Source organism: Bacillus rossius, chromosome 16 (genome assembly GCF_032445375.1).
Source record: "Bacillus rossius redtenbacheri isolate Brsri chromosome 16, Brsri_v3, whole genome shotgun sequence".
Lineage (NCBI taxonomy): Eukaryota > Metazoa > Arthropoda > Insecta > Phasmatodea > Bacillidae > Bacillus > Bacillus rossius.
Window position 1 is genome coordinate 30,067,589 of NC_086343.1, and position 17,577 is coordinate 30,085,165.

At 37.0% G+C, this 17,577-nt stretch overlaps 1 protein-coding gene across 2 annotated transcripts in view; it reads right to left on the bottom strand.

The window, feature by feature from the left end:
- Positions 1 to 17,577, bottom strand: part of LOC134540200 (uncharacterized) — a 28,470-nt gene that overhangs the window by 1,193 nt on the left and 9,700 nt on the right. Inside the window, exon 3 of one of the 2 annotated variants that reach the window (XM_063382776.1) lies at positions 13,020 to 13,212. Coding sequence is in view for 1 of the 2 variants with exons in the window: in XM_063382775.1 (XP_063238845.1) it covers positions 12,695 to 13,212 (518 nt within the window). In the remaining variant the exon portion in view is untranslated. Of the gene's footprint in view, positions 1 to 12,694; positions 13,213 to 17,577 lie in introns of both variants that reach the window. The other variant, XM_063382775.1, reaches the window with a different exon arrangement.

Sequence of the window (17,577 nt, forward strand, 5' to 3'; positions counted from 1 at the left end):
CAGGATAATCTCAAGATGCCTTTTGCTGGTCTTTGCAAATTTTGTAATTATTGCTTCAATGTCCAGCTGAATGTCTTTGTGGATGTGCAGCAATGCGAGACCAGTTATTCTTTCTTCCTTCATTGTTGATCTGAGCCATGTTTTGAGGCGGCGAAGGGTTGAGAATGAATGCTTTGCTGTTGCTACAGAAACAGGTAGCGTAGCTAGGATTTTAAGAAGTTTGTTAATAGAAGGGTACATTACTGTCTCGCACAAATCAATGATATGAGGCAGAGCTCTTGGAATTTCAATAACACCCCCAGATTCGCGCTTCCATTTGGCGACCCAAAGTTTGAACTCCTCCAGGACTGTGGAGACCGGCACATTTAGGAGCTGCTTATACATCTCTGCTACTTTCTGCACAACTTCCAGATCTTCCTCAGTGTAGGTTGTGCGAGGCAAGAGTATTCCCAGACTGAAGATATCAATGACATCAGGACTGAGCCTCTTCTTCAAATCACTTATGATATTGTCCAACAAGGGAATATAAACTACTCTTCGATAGTATTCCTAAGGGGATTGAGCTACTTTTGGTTGAGAAAAATAATTCTCACAGTATATCTGCCGTGAAACAATATGTGGTGTTTTCAGTTCCACATCCAACTCTCGTGCAAGATCTTTCTGCTTTAGCAAATAGTTGCCGAAAAACTAAATCGGCTTCCTGTCTTTTCTTCTCCAGGACACTAATGGTGTCTATAACAGCATCCATAGCCGTCTTCAAATCTAAGGTGTGTGTTTGAAGTAAACGGCTTAGTGACACAGTTGTTCCTGTACAAAGCCAAAAAGAAAAAAACTTGCAAAATTGAAATCACACCCGAATAAAATATGGCACCAGAAAGAGGGGAATGAAGTGTTTATAAACTTACCTAAAACATCACTCAGGCATATGGAAGAAACAATGAACTATTGACTGATTAGAGCATGTCGAAGGCACTGGGCATCAGATGCAGTTTTGCTGTCCTTCCACTGTGAAATCTCGTGCAGAGCATCACAAATTTTTACCAATGTGTCACCCTGGAACTGCATGTGGCCATTGTGCCTCTCCACCCAACGTGTCTCGCAAATACCCTGCAGTGCTATAACTTTCTTAAAGAGTTCATATCTCTTTGCTGAGGCATTAGCAAATAACACAATTTTCTTCGTTGTCGCTGATGTGTTGCTGCAAGGTACGACATTAGACGATCGTGCAAGTGAATTGTTCAACAAATGGTTATTACAAGGACAATGTTTGGCATGAATGGCTGTCTTGGCAAGTTCATAAACTGCACCCTTCATTCAAGAAACCATAACTGAGCAACTATCGGTGCATATTCCAACACAGTTTGTCATATCTACATTAAACTTTTTGCAGAGATCAAGAACTATGTGTGCTAGGGCGATGCCAGTTAGACGAGTCTCCCCATCAACATCTTCGGAGCGAATCATATCATATGCATTACAGAATGTGATGAAGTCCTCTCTAACCGATCCTTTGTGAAGGTAACGAAAGGAGATACTTAGCTGTTCAATGTGTGACTCATCAGTTGTTTCGTCAAATAAAACAGAAAAGAATATTGCTTCTTTCACTCTGGCCAAAATCGACTCTTGTATTTCTTCTTTGCATATATCAATAAGTTGATTCTGTGTCGTTTTGCTTATGTATGTGGCATTAGCTGAAGGAGTTTCCAAGTGGCGGCGTAGGTTTGAGTCACCAGAGTCAACTCTGAAGCGCAAGAGAGCTCTAAAGTTCCCATCATCTTCACCACAGAACTGGCCTCTTCATTATTCGCATTTAGCTTTACATTAGTACTGGGACCATCACCGTATTCATGTAAGACTCCATCGTCCCTGTGGCCACGCAAGGAAATATTTTGACGACCACAAAAGATGATGGTGCTGACAATTGGTCGTAAACGTTCTCGATTTTCTTTTACTTGTGCTTCTCTTTGTGAGCAAACCTGATTTGCAACATCGAGTGATGGTTGGTTCCGCTGGTGCGTCATAAGAGATCCTTTTCCTCCAAGCAGATCATCGAAGGACTTCAGAGGTTCCTTGACCATCCTTCTAAGAGGGGGGTTGGTTTGAAGGCCACCCCCTGAGCCTGATCTTTGTGCGAAAGCACGAGTCAGTGAAATTTTACCAAATGCGATCTCTGAGCATACTTCATTGTCTCTTTCCCCTTCTTGGTAACAATACAGTGAGAGAAAACATAATCTGATGGTGGTTTCCAGTGTCGCTCTAATAGCATAGCCTTGGTGAAATTATTTAAATAGGTCTGGCCTGTATAGTATCCAATATCAGACGAAAACTGAGGTTGTGCCTGTGGCTTGTTTCTATCTGGCAATATGTGCTCATTAACAACTAAGGCAACAGGTTCAGGAGCTGGAACAATATGGCAAATTTGATCCACAGATGTAGATGGTAGTAATGACGACGATGCACCTCTTGTCTCAGTCTCAGATTTTGACTTCTTACTGAAAAACTTGTCAATAGTTCTACCAGATGCACGACGTTTTGCTCCAGTCACATTCTTCAAGGAATCACCCTAAAATAAACCAAGGAGAGATAGAGTATTAATTGAAATTATTATGGCTGTATGAATTTTTTTTAAACAATAGTTGTATCTTGTATGGTTGGCAATAATATATAAGAATAATAATAGCAATAAATCATTAACTTATTTATTTGGTTGCTAAAATTAAGTACATATTTTAAAATGCTTGCAAGCATTCACAATGTCGCGTAGCTTGAGTACGTACATAACAGAGTTGTTCAACTCAACTTTCTACTTCGTATGTACGAGCGCTAAGTGGTGGTTGTGAATACAGCAAGTACAAATGTAAGACTTAACACTTAAGATAAAATTAATTATTTTTGAAAAATATTTTCGCTCTATGTTGTAATCTTTTTTATCACTTCTACTAAAAAGAGTAATGTAAAATTATGTATTGCCGACATCTTGTAAAGGCAAAAGGTGGCGAATTCAATCTCAAAAACTTAACATACGTGCGTGTGTTCATATGTACGTTAAATGTGGTTGTGAATCCGCCTTTCTCTTACTTTTACTGGCTTAAGGAATAAATGTAGCACTAAAAAAAATGTTGATTGTCATAACAAAACATTTTTGAGCAGTCAGTATTCTATTTCTATAATTGGTACTAATTGGGCTAGCTACACAATTAAAGTCTAACTAACTTACCATTATATGTTTTACACTTGTTTACTTGTAAAACACTTCACACTTCACACTGCAATGTTGAATGTTGTAATATTGACTGGATTGACGTACACAAAACAAAGAATTTATCATAATGTTTCATGTGTGAGCCTGCACAATGCTTCTTGATTTTTCCTTGCTATAGAGATGTGCGCACTATCTAGCGGCATTGGAGTGAAACATTTCTCATTTCTTGCAAAGTAGAGTGAAAGAATTTTTTAAAATACGCGAACAACAAGGGAAAAAAAAAACTAGCGAAAAGCAATTTTGAACATGTTTGAATGTATGTTGTATTAAATGATTGTAAGAATAATATATATTGAAATGACTTTCTGAAAATAACGAGAAAGGAAACAAGAGAATGTCAACGCTAGTCGCCAGCATGTATCAAACAGAAAGTAGCCTTCATACATCTTGATAATCAGTGATCATTGAATCGGCGATAGTTCTTGGTCTTAAGTATTTAATTCAATTTTCAGTTCACTGCCTCGGGGGGTCATGACCCCTGTGACCCCCCCCCCCCCAACCCCCCCCCTGAATCCGCCCCTGTCCAAGGGGAAACAATTCAGACAACCTTTCAAAAACACTACTGTCAGAAAAATCCTGATGGGCTGCCCTTCCAAGGGGCAGCATTTCAGTCGCCCCGTGCGGCGCAGAGAGCAGCCGGAAACTGCATGTTCATCAGGAGGGTCTGTGACCATTACGATTAACCACGGGATCATTATAGCCAGTGATCATTACAGCAACCGTCCCGGAGTAACGGCATGCAAGAGATCCCACAAGGAATGACCGTAGTGTTTTTAACACCAGCCGTCGTGTATTTTATGCATGGATGCAAAATTGGACGAGGGAATCTTATAATCTGACAAAGCTATATTCTGGCTGCAGGCACGGCGGCTTAAACAGAATGGATAAGTTGTTTCTGATTGAGGCGAAAGAATGGTACATGCCATTCTAACATTGGCACGTGGTGCAACTGAGGCCAATCGTCCAGATGCCAGCAAACCACCGGTTGACATCTGGACGTACAGACAAAGTAGTGCTCCTGGTATACCCTAACGGGTTCAGTCCCAAGAGGAGGTGGTAGTGAGGCTCAGCCGGGCTTCGGCCCGAAACAACTTACAGCCAGTGCCATTTTAGCGAAACCTGATCCTTTTGGCCAAAAACAAAATTAAGAAATTAAAAAAATAATGTATCAAGTTATTTTATATTTAAATTATAGTAATTATATTTCATTGGGAAAAAAATACAGATCTATTGTTTTTGTACTTATACAAAAAAATTATTTTGGTACACCAGTTGCCAAGAAATAATTATTAATACTACAAGAAGACCACTACAATACATTGCGATGGTTATTTTTATACGTATGAATTACTTATATATTTTTTAGAAACAATACTGAATATATGTATTCGCGGTTACGAAATTTTTTCAATGTTTATGTTTTATAATTACACAATTATTTCTTATTATTCATACTAATGTGTGCGTTCATTACGGGAAATCTATTCAGGGAACAGTTTACAAATAAATTTAACTAACGAAGGATTTGGAGCATCACAAAGCATAAATTCCCGTGGTTAGTCGGAATCTAGTAGCAATGGGAACAATTGTCGTAGCGTTGCAGTTAATATCATGTAAATATTAATTTGCAAATATCTGTACTCTGTTAAAATTTTTCACCCTCATCTTACGAAAGAAACGCTGATTGCAAATTATCCAGGGATCTGCTTTCTTCGTAATTTTGCGGGCAATGAGTTCGCTTACCGTGAAGATGATTTCAAAATATTATTTTTAGTATATTAAAAGTCTGCAGTAAAACACCCTTATTTCTCCAGGTGTGTGCTTACATTTTTTTAGAACGAAACAAACAACACGGAAGTCGAAATAAGTTGTAGATTCTAAGAATATTGAAATATTTGAAATATTTGAAATTACGAAGAAATTTTTGACGTGACAACGTCTAATAAATCGACGAACGCCAACTCCACGCATGAAATAGTGTTCCGTTACGTATATTGTCCCGTTACGCTGTGTACCGTTACGCTCATTGTACGCTTCCGCCGCATCTATCTCTCTTCCACTCGATTGGAACAACCATCAATTTGACTTTTTTGAGGCACATTAAACTTGAGACACTCCCATTCGTTTCCTACTTTTCATATCATCGTCATATCCTTAACAGAATAACACAGATTGGAAGAAGTTAAATAGTAAACATGTATAATAGTTATAGTTAAAATAATCTCTTCGTTAAAGTAATAAACATATTTGAATTAATGAGTGGAAATAAAAAAAATTATCAATTAAGTTGTAGATTTCATTTCACTCCTTTTTTGTATCCATACAAAATAGTGATAATTCAATAAAAATGATTCAATTTTGTTCATAAAAGTATGCAATCATTTCATCAATGTTTTGTTATGACGTTGTCACGTTAAACTATCGTCCGTAAACCGACTTTACAGACAACCATTTTTTTTATTTGAGTTAATTTCCGTAATAATAGGTACTGTAATTTCTAACAGTGTAATGTCACATGATAGTTTCAGTTCTATTAATAAATAAAATTACAGTGTAACATTGTTTGCTTAAATCCTGCCAATCAGATGTTTTGAATCAAGCCCCAGAACAAAATCTAATCATCTAAGAGCACTAGGTAGAACACCTACGAGGGCAGGAATATCGTTAGTAATAGTGACAACATGCTTGCATGATGGGGTGACTTACTGTGACGTCAGTCGGGGGTACTTTTTTCATATCCATAACTGGATCACAATGACTTCGTGCCACTTCCCGTAGGGATAATGACCACCTCTTGAGAGGAAAGTCAAAAATGGAATAGTTTGCACACGAGAAATGAAAAAAAAAATTGTTTAATAAAATCGGTGTCTTATGCTATAAAAGATACATACCTCTCCAAATATTTGCAAAGAATCTTCCTCTGCCTATTACTGTTAAATAAACTAGAAAAAAAGTTTGTAATGAAAATTTCAAAAGCCTAGCGTGTTCTCAGTTACAGTATTGAAATGTTTTTTTTTATGATTATTCATTAGCATAGCATCCTAGTAATTGGTTCAACAGTCATGGAATGATGAGATATAGCATCTTTTTGCATGCGAGCAAACTCTTATGGCTGTGTATTACAACCCAGTGTGGTCATAATTGAACATTGACGGTGTGTTGTGATGGCACTCACAAGCATCAAGTATGTTTAGTAAGACTTTATCTCACACGGTTAAGCACATGTAATAGACACAGAACCTCTAAGTTTACTACCCCGTGCTAAAAATTTAAGTCACGTGATGGTTATACAATATTTTTGACATGACACAGGAAAATTGATCTAATTGCAGAGTAATCTATTGATTTTGTGATTAGGTGTTCTGTGTAGTCTGTAGCATTGTTCTATTTTACATGCTTTATATTAGCTTCACCTGTATGTTTGTCTGTCCGTCTGTAACTCTGTCTGTCCGTCTGTAACTCTTTCGACTAAGAGTGAGTGACTCATCACTGTAAAATGTCCCACCCATTTCATTACGTTCGTTAGCCGAGCGGTCTAAGGCGCGCGACTTCTATGACGTCAGCGATCGTGGGTTCTACTCCCGGCCACGCCGAAAAAAATTTTTTTTTTTTTTTTTTTTTTTTTTTTTCCCGGTAAATTCTAATATTATATCCATACATCTAACTGCAAATGATTCGTAGAGACTTTACCATTTCTTTGTGACGTTGCAACTCCAAATAGTTATCTCAGATGGTAATAGGTAGTGTCGGTAACTCATTTCCCTATGATAATTATACATAAATATAGTTTAAAAAACTAAAAAAACATGCTTTTAAAGAATATCAAACTAAAAAGTTAAAAATAAATATAGTTTAAAAAACTAAAAAACATGCTTTTAAAGAATATCAAACTAAAAAGTTAAAAATAAATATAGTTTAAAAAACTAAAGAAACATGCTTTTAAAGATTATCAAACTAAAAAGTAAAAAATAATTTTAAAATTAAATTTATGACAATAGTATATAAGCAATACTAGTATAAATGAGAAAAAAGCATGGGGCGCTTAATATTCAAAAAATATGGCACAAAGCGCCTCAAGCTTTTTTCTCATTTATACTAGTATTGCTTATATACCTACTATTGTCATAAATTTAATTTTAAAATTATTTTTTACTTTTTAGTTTGATAATCTTTAAAAGCATGTTTCTTTAGTTTTTTAAATTATATTTTTTTTTAACTTTTTAGTTTGATATTCTTTAAAAGCATGTTTTTTAGTTTTTTAAACTATATTTATTATATTCCCACCTATGGGTACTGAGTTGTTACTATAAAAGTGGCTATTTCATTTCTCTTGTTAACTAGAGTTGTATGTAATATGCACACAATCAACTATGATTTTTGAGGTAACTTACTTTACTGAGCACAGCTAAGAGTTGAATATTGGTTTGATGATTGGGTGACAGTGTAGCTGATAGCAGTGTACTTCTTGGAATGGCTAGAAGTATCACACCTAGATACAGAGTAGATACTTGTTTCCACTCTTAACCATCTCCGGTGGAAGCAGAACAGTACCTATTAAAACTCCACCTCTTATCACACAGATATTTTAATTGATTATTCTTAATTAACATTAACACATGATATGGTAGAAAGTATTTGTAAATTTCTGATAAAACATACAGTGATACTTCTATTATGATCATTTCACAAAATTAAAAGATATCTGGAATTTATATCTGAAAACTATAAAGAAATGTAATCACTTAATCTGTTAATTCGTATCTTGATAATCAATCGTTTATTTTGTTTTAATTGAGACATTACCAATAGACACTCAGATGACATTTGTGCCTATTACTAAATGTATTTTCTACCCACTTAAGTGACTAACACTGTTTGTTTTATCCCTTTAGGTGAGTGAAATCACTTGAGCCCAGCAATTTTTTTTTAATAATTGACATTATTCGTTGGCTGGGTAATACTCTGTAAAATTAATGAATAAGTGCAGAGCTACAGCGAGTGGCAATTAAGAAATCTCCACTTGCTAAAACTGTGTGTGTACAATCAAACGGCTCTCAGCATTTATTATGAGCCAGCTTGACAGGTAGGTATTAAAGACCCTTATTTCTGTATTTGGTTTTAAGGAATTTTAGGTGGATTCTTAGGTTTCGGAAGAACTTCAGGTGACTTAGTAGGCTTTACTGGTGGTTTCTTAAGATTTTCCATTTGAATTTGCCTGTTCGATTTAGTTTTTCAAAGCGTCACACCAAGCTCAATTCCTTTGACTCGGTACTATCTAGTGAATTAACGAAAGTGGTCCAAACCGTTAACTAGGATATTTTGTACTTGAAGTAGATCCTAAAGCTGTCAACAATTTATAACATGGTATTCGCAGACACCAAGGAAAATATACTGTGTTAAAAAAAGTAATACTCTTTAAAACTTATGTACCAAAGACATATAGACAAGCTCTGAAATTATTCTAAAAGTTTTTAAACCAAGCTAAGAGTTATGTAAATTTATCTGAATGGATTTTGTCACGCAAAATAAAGAACTGACGGATGGAAAATTCTGTGTTATTTCTTGATCTCTCCATCAGTGGCACCATAGACAGAAGGTCGTAATAGATATATTTTATCTACACATTTACACGAACGCTTCAGAAGTGATAATGACAAAAAAAAATTGGTTGTCTGTAAAGTCGGTTTACGGACGATAGTTTTACGTGACAACGTCATAAGAAAATATTGATGAAATGATTGCATACTTTTATAAATAAAATTGAATCATATTTATTGAATTATCACTATTTTGTATGTATACAAAGAAGGAGTGAAATGAAATCTACAATTTAATTAATTATTTTACTTTTATTTGCACTCATTAATTCAAATACTTATGTCTATTACTTTAACGGATTGTTTTAACTATAACTTTTATACATGTTTGCTATTTAACTTATTCCAATCTATTTTATTCTGTTAAGGATAGGACGATGATAGTAAAAGTACGTAGGAAACGAATGAGAGTGTTTCATGTTTAATGTGCCTCGAAAAAGTCAAATCGAAGGTTGTTCCAATCGAGTGGAGGAGAGATAGATGCGGCGCAAGCGTACAATGAGCGTAACGGTACACATCGTAACGGGACAATTTAGCGTTACGGGACACTTTTTCGTGAGTGCAGCCGGCGTTCATCGATTTATTAGACGTTGTCACGTCAAAAAATGATTACCTAAAAAAGCAAATAAGAGTGGACACCTGGACTCCGTCCTCCTTGTACCACACAGAGCGCGCAGATCAGCCCAGTGTTCGAAAACAGGATAGAGGGATGCTTACCATGTAGGCACAGGCGAACAATCCATTTACCTTCGCCACTGAACACTTGGCATGTTCAATCTTTAAGCTTCAGTAAATGCAACATCTAAACTTAGAGCTATCCGAGTTACTAGGTGCTGATTCAGCATGTATACTTATGAGACATGCGGAAAAAAAATGTATTAACTGCTCAGATACACGTGTTCATTTCATAAACATTTTTCTCGTTGCAGCTTTTGAGTCACGTGTACCTGGAGGACTATGGACCAATGAGAATTCCTCACCCACGCGAGACATCTCATGAAATAGCAAAAATAAAATAACTGCTAATGTTTGCTTAGGCATTCAAAGTACCGTTTATTTATTTATTTATGTGTAAACATCTTAGCCCCCGGAATACGGCATTTGGTAGAGGTAATATCGTGAACAGTACGGAAATCATATGGAACGGGAATGGTAACCACGTTGATGCTAGCTGTGACAGATTCCGAGAGCTTAAGTTCATAGAGACAATGGGAAACGTTGTAGAATTAACTGTCGATCTAATTAAACAAGATGGGCAGTATTTTAATAAAATTCCTTGTCGAAAATCAGGTCCGAAGCAGATTTTTTTTCCTAAATAAATTTTGGTTTTTGTCGGAGCAGTTTCATTACGTTGTTTAACCTTACGCTGTGCGAATCGAATGATTCGAAAGTTAACGTAGCTGCTCCGGCAGCGAACTCTAGCGGCGGAGTGCGTAACTACGTGTGTTTCGCGTCGAGAAATGCAGTTGAAACCACAATTTTCATATATGTATTACGCTCGGCATAATTTTAAAGAACTCTATTTTAAAATACTGTGTCCGAGTTTCGTATCATACGTTTATTTGCAACATTCGGACACATTTGTGCTCGTTACCGAGGCTAGATGTTACACATCTCTGGCGAGTAGTGAAAGGCACGCTAATTTTTTTTTTCCAGTTTCAACCAATAAACAACTGAACACACTAAGTACAGGCGTGTCGTGAAAATTCTATTTATGAGTAGGACTTAAGGAATGTAAATGTTTGGACTTACATTTGTATATGCTATACGAGCAAAGATATTTTTTTGTTCTGCAACCTGAAATATCCACGCTGGTGTTCTGACGCAACAAAAATCGCACATTCACGTCATATGCTAAAAACTATTACCGTGAAATTGTTGTTTAGCCATAGTTTTAAGTAACTGTTAATGGTTACAATGAGAAAAAAATTATTATCTTACTACTTAACGTCTTATGATTACCTAAAGCTGGAAACCCTTGTTTTTGCCTTTTGCTCTAATAGTTGGTGTTATATATATAATTTATTTAGAAAAGCTTTAATCACTTATTTAAGGACGAACAATAACATAAAACTTATGCTTCATAATTAAAATTTGTTGGATATTATAGCGTTTAATCTGTTTTTCCACAATTCTTTCATATTTTTCACCTTTTGTTCAGATTTTGCCCATTATGAATTGTCCAAGATTACCTATCTTTTTATTTTATGTACCTATCGTTGTGAGCATAACATGTGAAAAATCACGGCTGTTATCATATATTTTTTATATTATATATATCTCATATGTACATACAATTTAAATGTAACTTTTGTTTTCACGGAAGTAAGAAACATAAACCTAAGTACCTAACATTCCTCCAGATTTCCCACCATGATTTTCGCTATAGATACTCATTTTTTATAAATTCACTTAAAAGTTTTTTTCTATAATAATGTTTGTGGCGTTTCAACACTCACGTATTCCTCTTTCCCCACAGCTAGATACGTAACTACGGAGTCCTATGCCGGATTTGCAATACGCCTGCTCACACAGGATGATGCTATAGCTAGTGCAGCCTGCTGGCAAGCATTTGGTACTTTCAACGGGAATGGTATGGTGAGACCTGTTCTCTCATTGCGGTTAACCAAGCCATAAGTAGGGACCGGAAAAATTCTCTACAGGATGGACTCCAAGATCCTCTATGCACTCGGGACAAATTACATCTGCTCATTGGCTACTGACTCGTGACAACTATCAACTATAATGCTTTTGATTCGATACTTCTTTCGTTGAGGGTTATTCATTGGCACAGAGCCCTTCAGATAACTTGTGGTCCAATCACTGAAGCAGCAAAAGGTTAAACACATTTGGATTCTAGCCTATCGCGAAATGAAACCGCGAATTTTTTCGGTCTGTAGCCATAAGGGCTGAAGTGCTGACGGCCTCCGTGAACATCACATACTACTGGAGTCGATACTTACTTTAAATCAGCAGTCTGAAAACTATTTACCATTGCAAACCAGTTGCTCACAAATTCTTAAAGAGCCTTGATGCAGTGGTAGGTTCAACTTATTGATGCGATTGAAGGTACCCGGGATATAAATGACCGCCTCGTGGCTTATGAAAGTTTTAACAACTTAGTCCCTGTTTTGAAAAAAGATTATGTTTAGTTTGCTATACGTTTCTTCCAATATAAAATGTTTTAATCATTTGTTATTTTTATGCTTCTTACAATAAGTAGGCCTACAATGAACGCTTAGCTATGGTAGTCACAATGAAAAGAAAAATTAAACTTGATTAAATAAACTGTAAATTTTATGAATTTTAAGAAGGACTATGACACACAATTGATCTATATTTTTCATTAACTAATGTCAACTGGTTACTGTCCAGAAATAAGTACACTTGTTAAGACCGGGTGTCTAGGGTAGTTGATAGAGGTGCACGAATTTATATCGCTAGAAGTAGCCCACATCTTTCTTCTTTTTACACCAGACCTAGTTGCTTGTACAGTACGAGTAGTTATTTAATTTCACTTATCTTATTACCAGTGTTTAATTGTAAGGTAAAGCCCTTAACACTATTTAAGCTTCTCCCATAATGGTAAACTATTTAATTGAATTTCTTATTAATATAAATTTGAGAAGTGGCATAACATTTTTGTACCTGGTATCTGAAATAGCTAAATTTCACTAACTTTAATAGTAACATAAGTTTAATTGTATGACTATCAAGAAATAAAATCTTTGTCAGATAATCCAATTTATAATTCATGAATCAAAACGATAGCTATATTTTGTTGTAAATTGAAATCTAAACAACATTTACGTGAAGAAAAAAGAGCACTTCCTACCTATTCTGGAGACCGTCAAGGTCTGACGATATCTCATTCCAGTACTTATGCTTATTTTTCCTGAGTTGACTGACGGCGTCTGAGCGTAGTGTTTTAACAATCCTCGCCATCTTTGGCTGTCCGGGTTTAACTTGGTAAATCTGATGAGCGAGTGCAGAAAACAGCGAGTTACCATCGAAGGGCATGCTAAGCACCGTCAGTCGATATCCGCTCACTTCAGCTGTGTACACGAAACTGACGGATCCTCTTTTTCCGTCACTGGCTTGAGCTTCAGGCTCCTCGGGTGTCTGATTGACCAACTTGTCTTGTTTATTACTATCTCTACCTTCTCCGGTTATCGCTGCACTCGTCTCCGCAACCGCACTTCCTTCGGTACTTTTCTGAGCATTCTCATGCGGCTGAACACGGGAGTACCCTTTCGAATACACGCTTCCGTTTGTCCTAGAGTCTGGTCCCCTCAACTCTCCACAATTAGCTGCAGCATCGCGCGCTTGGAATTCTTGGAGAGGTTGTTGAACCTAAACAAAGCAAGACAAGATTTAATTATTCCAACAAAACGTTTTTTTATGTAAAAACTGACAATCGGTCAGAACTAATCCATCAACATTTTACAGCAGAGGTTTGCATAAAATTATCCATTTTGCTAGACACGAAGCAGAAGATTCATCTATATTTGCTGTATTACTAGCAGGAAGGGGGATTATACATTAATTTTAAAGTGAACACTATTCTTGTAAAAATTAAAAAGAGGTGCGTGTTTAGTGACAGTCTGAATTCTTATTTTTGTCAAAAAAATAGTGAATGAAAAAATAATTCCACAGAAAAGGCGTTCTTAAATATTACTGAAAAAACCAACCAATGAAAATAAACAGTTTAACATCTAAACTACAAACGAGAATAAATACGGGCTAACAAACATAGGTACTTCCTACATGCAACTACAACAAGTGTGACATTAATCATGTTTCCTAAATTTAAAAATTTTACAGCGCTAATGGCATGACAGGGATAAAAAAAATTACGTTGAGACTGTTGTAGACTGGAAGAAACCGCTTTGAGCATTATGAAATAGCATTATCAAATAAAATAAAAAAAGTAATAGACTGCTCTTAACAAGATGCTTGTAACATTAAAAATGCAATTTTAAATTTTTATTTGTCTTCATACGAACTACAAAAAAATTTAAGGCTATCCTAGAGACGTTTACAGATAATCAGGAGAAAACAAGGAAGTGCAGCCAATGAATGTATACGCGCTCTAATGCTCTTCACAGCCTACAAGGAAAATACAGTAAGCTTAAGCAAGAAACATTCAATTTGAGTTTATGAAACTCTAGAACAGGTAACTGGCTTTGCATGGGTGGATGAAGTATTAGTTAGATATTATCATAAGGTACTTTTGATCGGTTATAAAACACAGTTACTTAGGGAGTATACATTTAATTGTATTTATAAATATAACTCATGGAAACACAAGGACCACAGTGCGATAGTAATTGGGTGTAGCCAATTTCCTGTGATTAAAATTTCAATAAACATTCCATAAACATTATTCTATATTAAAATTTCATAATCACGTTCGTTATATATGAAACGTTTAACTCTGCTTAGTCTTGAAGAAATCGTCAATGAAATAAGTTTTATCTGTGTTGTTGCAAATACCTTATGCATTTTTTTAAAATATTCAAAACATAACCTTCGTCCATCTGGAATATTATAGCTAAATAAAAATTTAAAAAAATTGGAATATTTCTAGTAGTGTTCGAGTTTACTTATTATAAAAAAAATATAATCTATGTATTTTGTATAATTAAATAAGTACGATAATATTATGTATGGTAAAAGTAACGAAAGTGAATTTAATACGGAATAATATACATCTGAACATGAATATTTCTTTGGTGTAACTTTATTCCATAATAATATAATTATATTTAAGTAATAATTATAGAAATCACCGATCCATTAGAATAATATTCGGCAGTTTATAATGCTAGTTGGGCTGCCCGTCACGAGATGGCATTGCAATCGCCTTGTCAAGCTGGCGGCGCTCTTGTGCGGGGAGCAGGGAAAGTAATAACCCATTCTAAATCCAAATCCGTCTTTTCTTTTTGTCTAGGAAATAACTTTTGCTGGTTTCATTAACTGACCTGGAGAAAACAGGCAAAGTAACACACAGCCAGCTTTATAATTGGTTGGTATACCTGAGAACGTGTTAACTGGTTTGTGTTTTGATGCTTTCCATTTTGCTATTTATTTTATACTTACAAAGGAAACACATCAAATACCAATGCTATTTGTGTCTTGGTATTTTGGCTGTGCTGCTTTTGTAATCCAACATTGATTTAACACTACTAAACTATAAGCTGGGCAATGAAAAATTTGATGGTTGATGAATTTTACTATTTTCATCATAAAGTAAAACCAAAACTTTATACATATAATTACAACAAAATATTTAATTAAAATTTGTATTACATTAAGTTATGCTTTCAGTGAAAATTCTTTCAATTCAACCGATAATGGCTTAAGTTTAATATCTACATATTTTGTGCCTTAATATCTCGTAGCCCCTTACCACGGACCTCAGTCCCACAAACGATGTCACGCATTAACGTCTCAACTGCGCATTCCTTACCACTAACCTCAGTCAAACACACACTGCCTCGCACTGAACCATATACTGTTCGTTCTTTACCACGGACATAAGTCCCGAACACATACACTGCCTCGCACCACTCAATCTATTGCTCGCCCCTTACCACAGATCCCATTCCCAACTTACTGCCTCGCAACTACTCACTATAATGTTAGTTCCTTACCACAGATCTCAGTCCTAACTTACTGCCTCGCAACTAGTCTCTCTACTGCTCCTTCCTTACTAAGGAATTCAGTCCCACATAAAAGGCTCCCACTACTCAAACTACGAGTAATTATTTACCACAGACCTCTGTCGCACACACGCCCCCTCTCACTGGTAAATTTACTGCTCAACCATTACCACTGCCCTAAGACCCACACACGCTGACTCAACTATGTACTCCCTCTACTGCTCGTCCTTTATCACAGACCTCAGTCCCAAACACTACCTCACACTACTTATTCTACTGCTCGTTCTTTACCACAGACCTCAGTCCATAAACAATACCTCAGTTACTCAATTTACTGTTTGTCCCTTTACACGGACCTCAATCCTACATACAATGCCTTGCTTTACTTTCTATATTGCTCTTCCCTAACCACAGACCTCATTCCCACATACAGAGACCGTACTACTCACTCTAATGCTCGTCCCTTTACATGGAACACAGTCCCACATACACTGCCACGCACTACTCACTCTACTACATGTCTCTTACCAGGGAACTCAGTCCCATACATACTGACTGGCACTACTCACTCTACTGTTCGTTCATTTACATGAAACTCATTCCCACATTCACTGCTTCGCACCACTCACTCTAATCTCGTCCCTTACCTCAGTCCCAAACACACTGCTTCGCACTACTCACTTTAATCTCGTCCCTTACCTCAGTCCCAAACACACTGCATCGCACTACTCACTTAAATCTCATCCCTTCCCTCAGTCCCAAACACACTGCTTCGCACCACTCACTTTAATCTCGTCCCTTACCTCAGTCCCAAACACACTGCTTCGCACTACTCACTTAAATCTCATCCCTTACCTCAGTCCCAAACACACTGCTTCGCAATACTCACTTTAATCTCGTCCCTTACCTCAGTCCCAAACACACTGCTTCGCACTACTCACTTTAATCTAGTCCCTTACCTCAGTCCCAAACACACTACTTCGCACCACTCACTTTAATCTCGTCCCTTACCTCAGTCCCAAACACACTGCTTCGCACTACTCACTTTAATCTCGCCCCTTACCTCAGTCCCAAACACACTTCTTCGCACTACTCACTTAAATCTCATCCTTTACCTCAGTCCCAAACACACTGATTCACACTACTCACTTTAATCTCGTCCCTTACCTCAGTCTCAAACACACTGTTTCGCACTACTCACTTTAATCTCGTCCCTTACCTCAGTCCCAAACACACTGCTTCGCACCACTCACTTTAATCTCGTCCCTTACCTCAGTCCCAAACACACTGCTTCGCACTACTCACTTTAATCTCGTCCCTTACCTCAGTCCCAAACACACTGCTTCGCACTACTCACTTTAATCTCGTCCCTTACCTCAGTCCCAAACACACTGCTTCGCACTACTCACTTAAATCTCATCCCTTACCTCAGTCCCAAACACACTGCTTCGCACTACTCACTTTAATCTCGTCCCTTACCTCAGTCCCAAACACACTGCTTCGCACTACTCACTTAAATCTCATCCCGTACCTAAGTCCCAAACACACTGCTTCGCACTACTCACTTTAATCTCGTCCCTTACCTCAGTCCCAAACACACTGCTTCGCACTACTCACTTTAATCTCGTCCCTTACCTCAGTCCCACACACACTGCTTCGCACCACTCACTTTAATCTCGTCCCTTACCTCAGTCCCAAACACACTGCTTCGCACCACTCACTTTAATCTCGTCCCTTACCTCAGTCCCAAACACACTGCTTCGCACCACTCACTTTAATCTCGTCCCTTACCTCAGTCCCAAACACACTGCTTCGCACTACTCACTTTAATCTCGTCCCTTACCTCAGTCCCAAACACACTGCTTCGCACTACTCACTTTAATCTCGTCCCTTACCTCAGTCCCAAACACACTGCTTCGCACTACTCACTAAAATCTCATCCCTTACCTCTGTCCCAAACACACTGCTTCGCACTACTCACTTTAATCTCGTCCCTTACCTCAGTCCCAAACACACTGCTTCGCACTACTCACTAAATCTCATCCCTTACCTC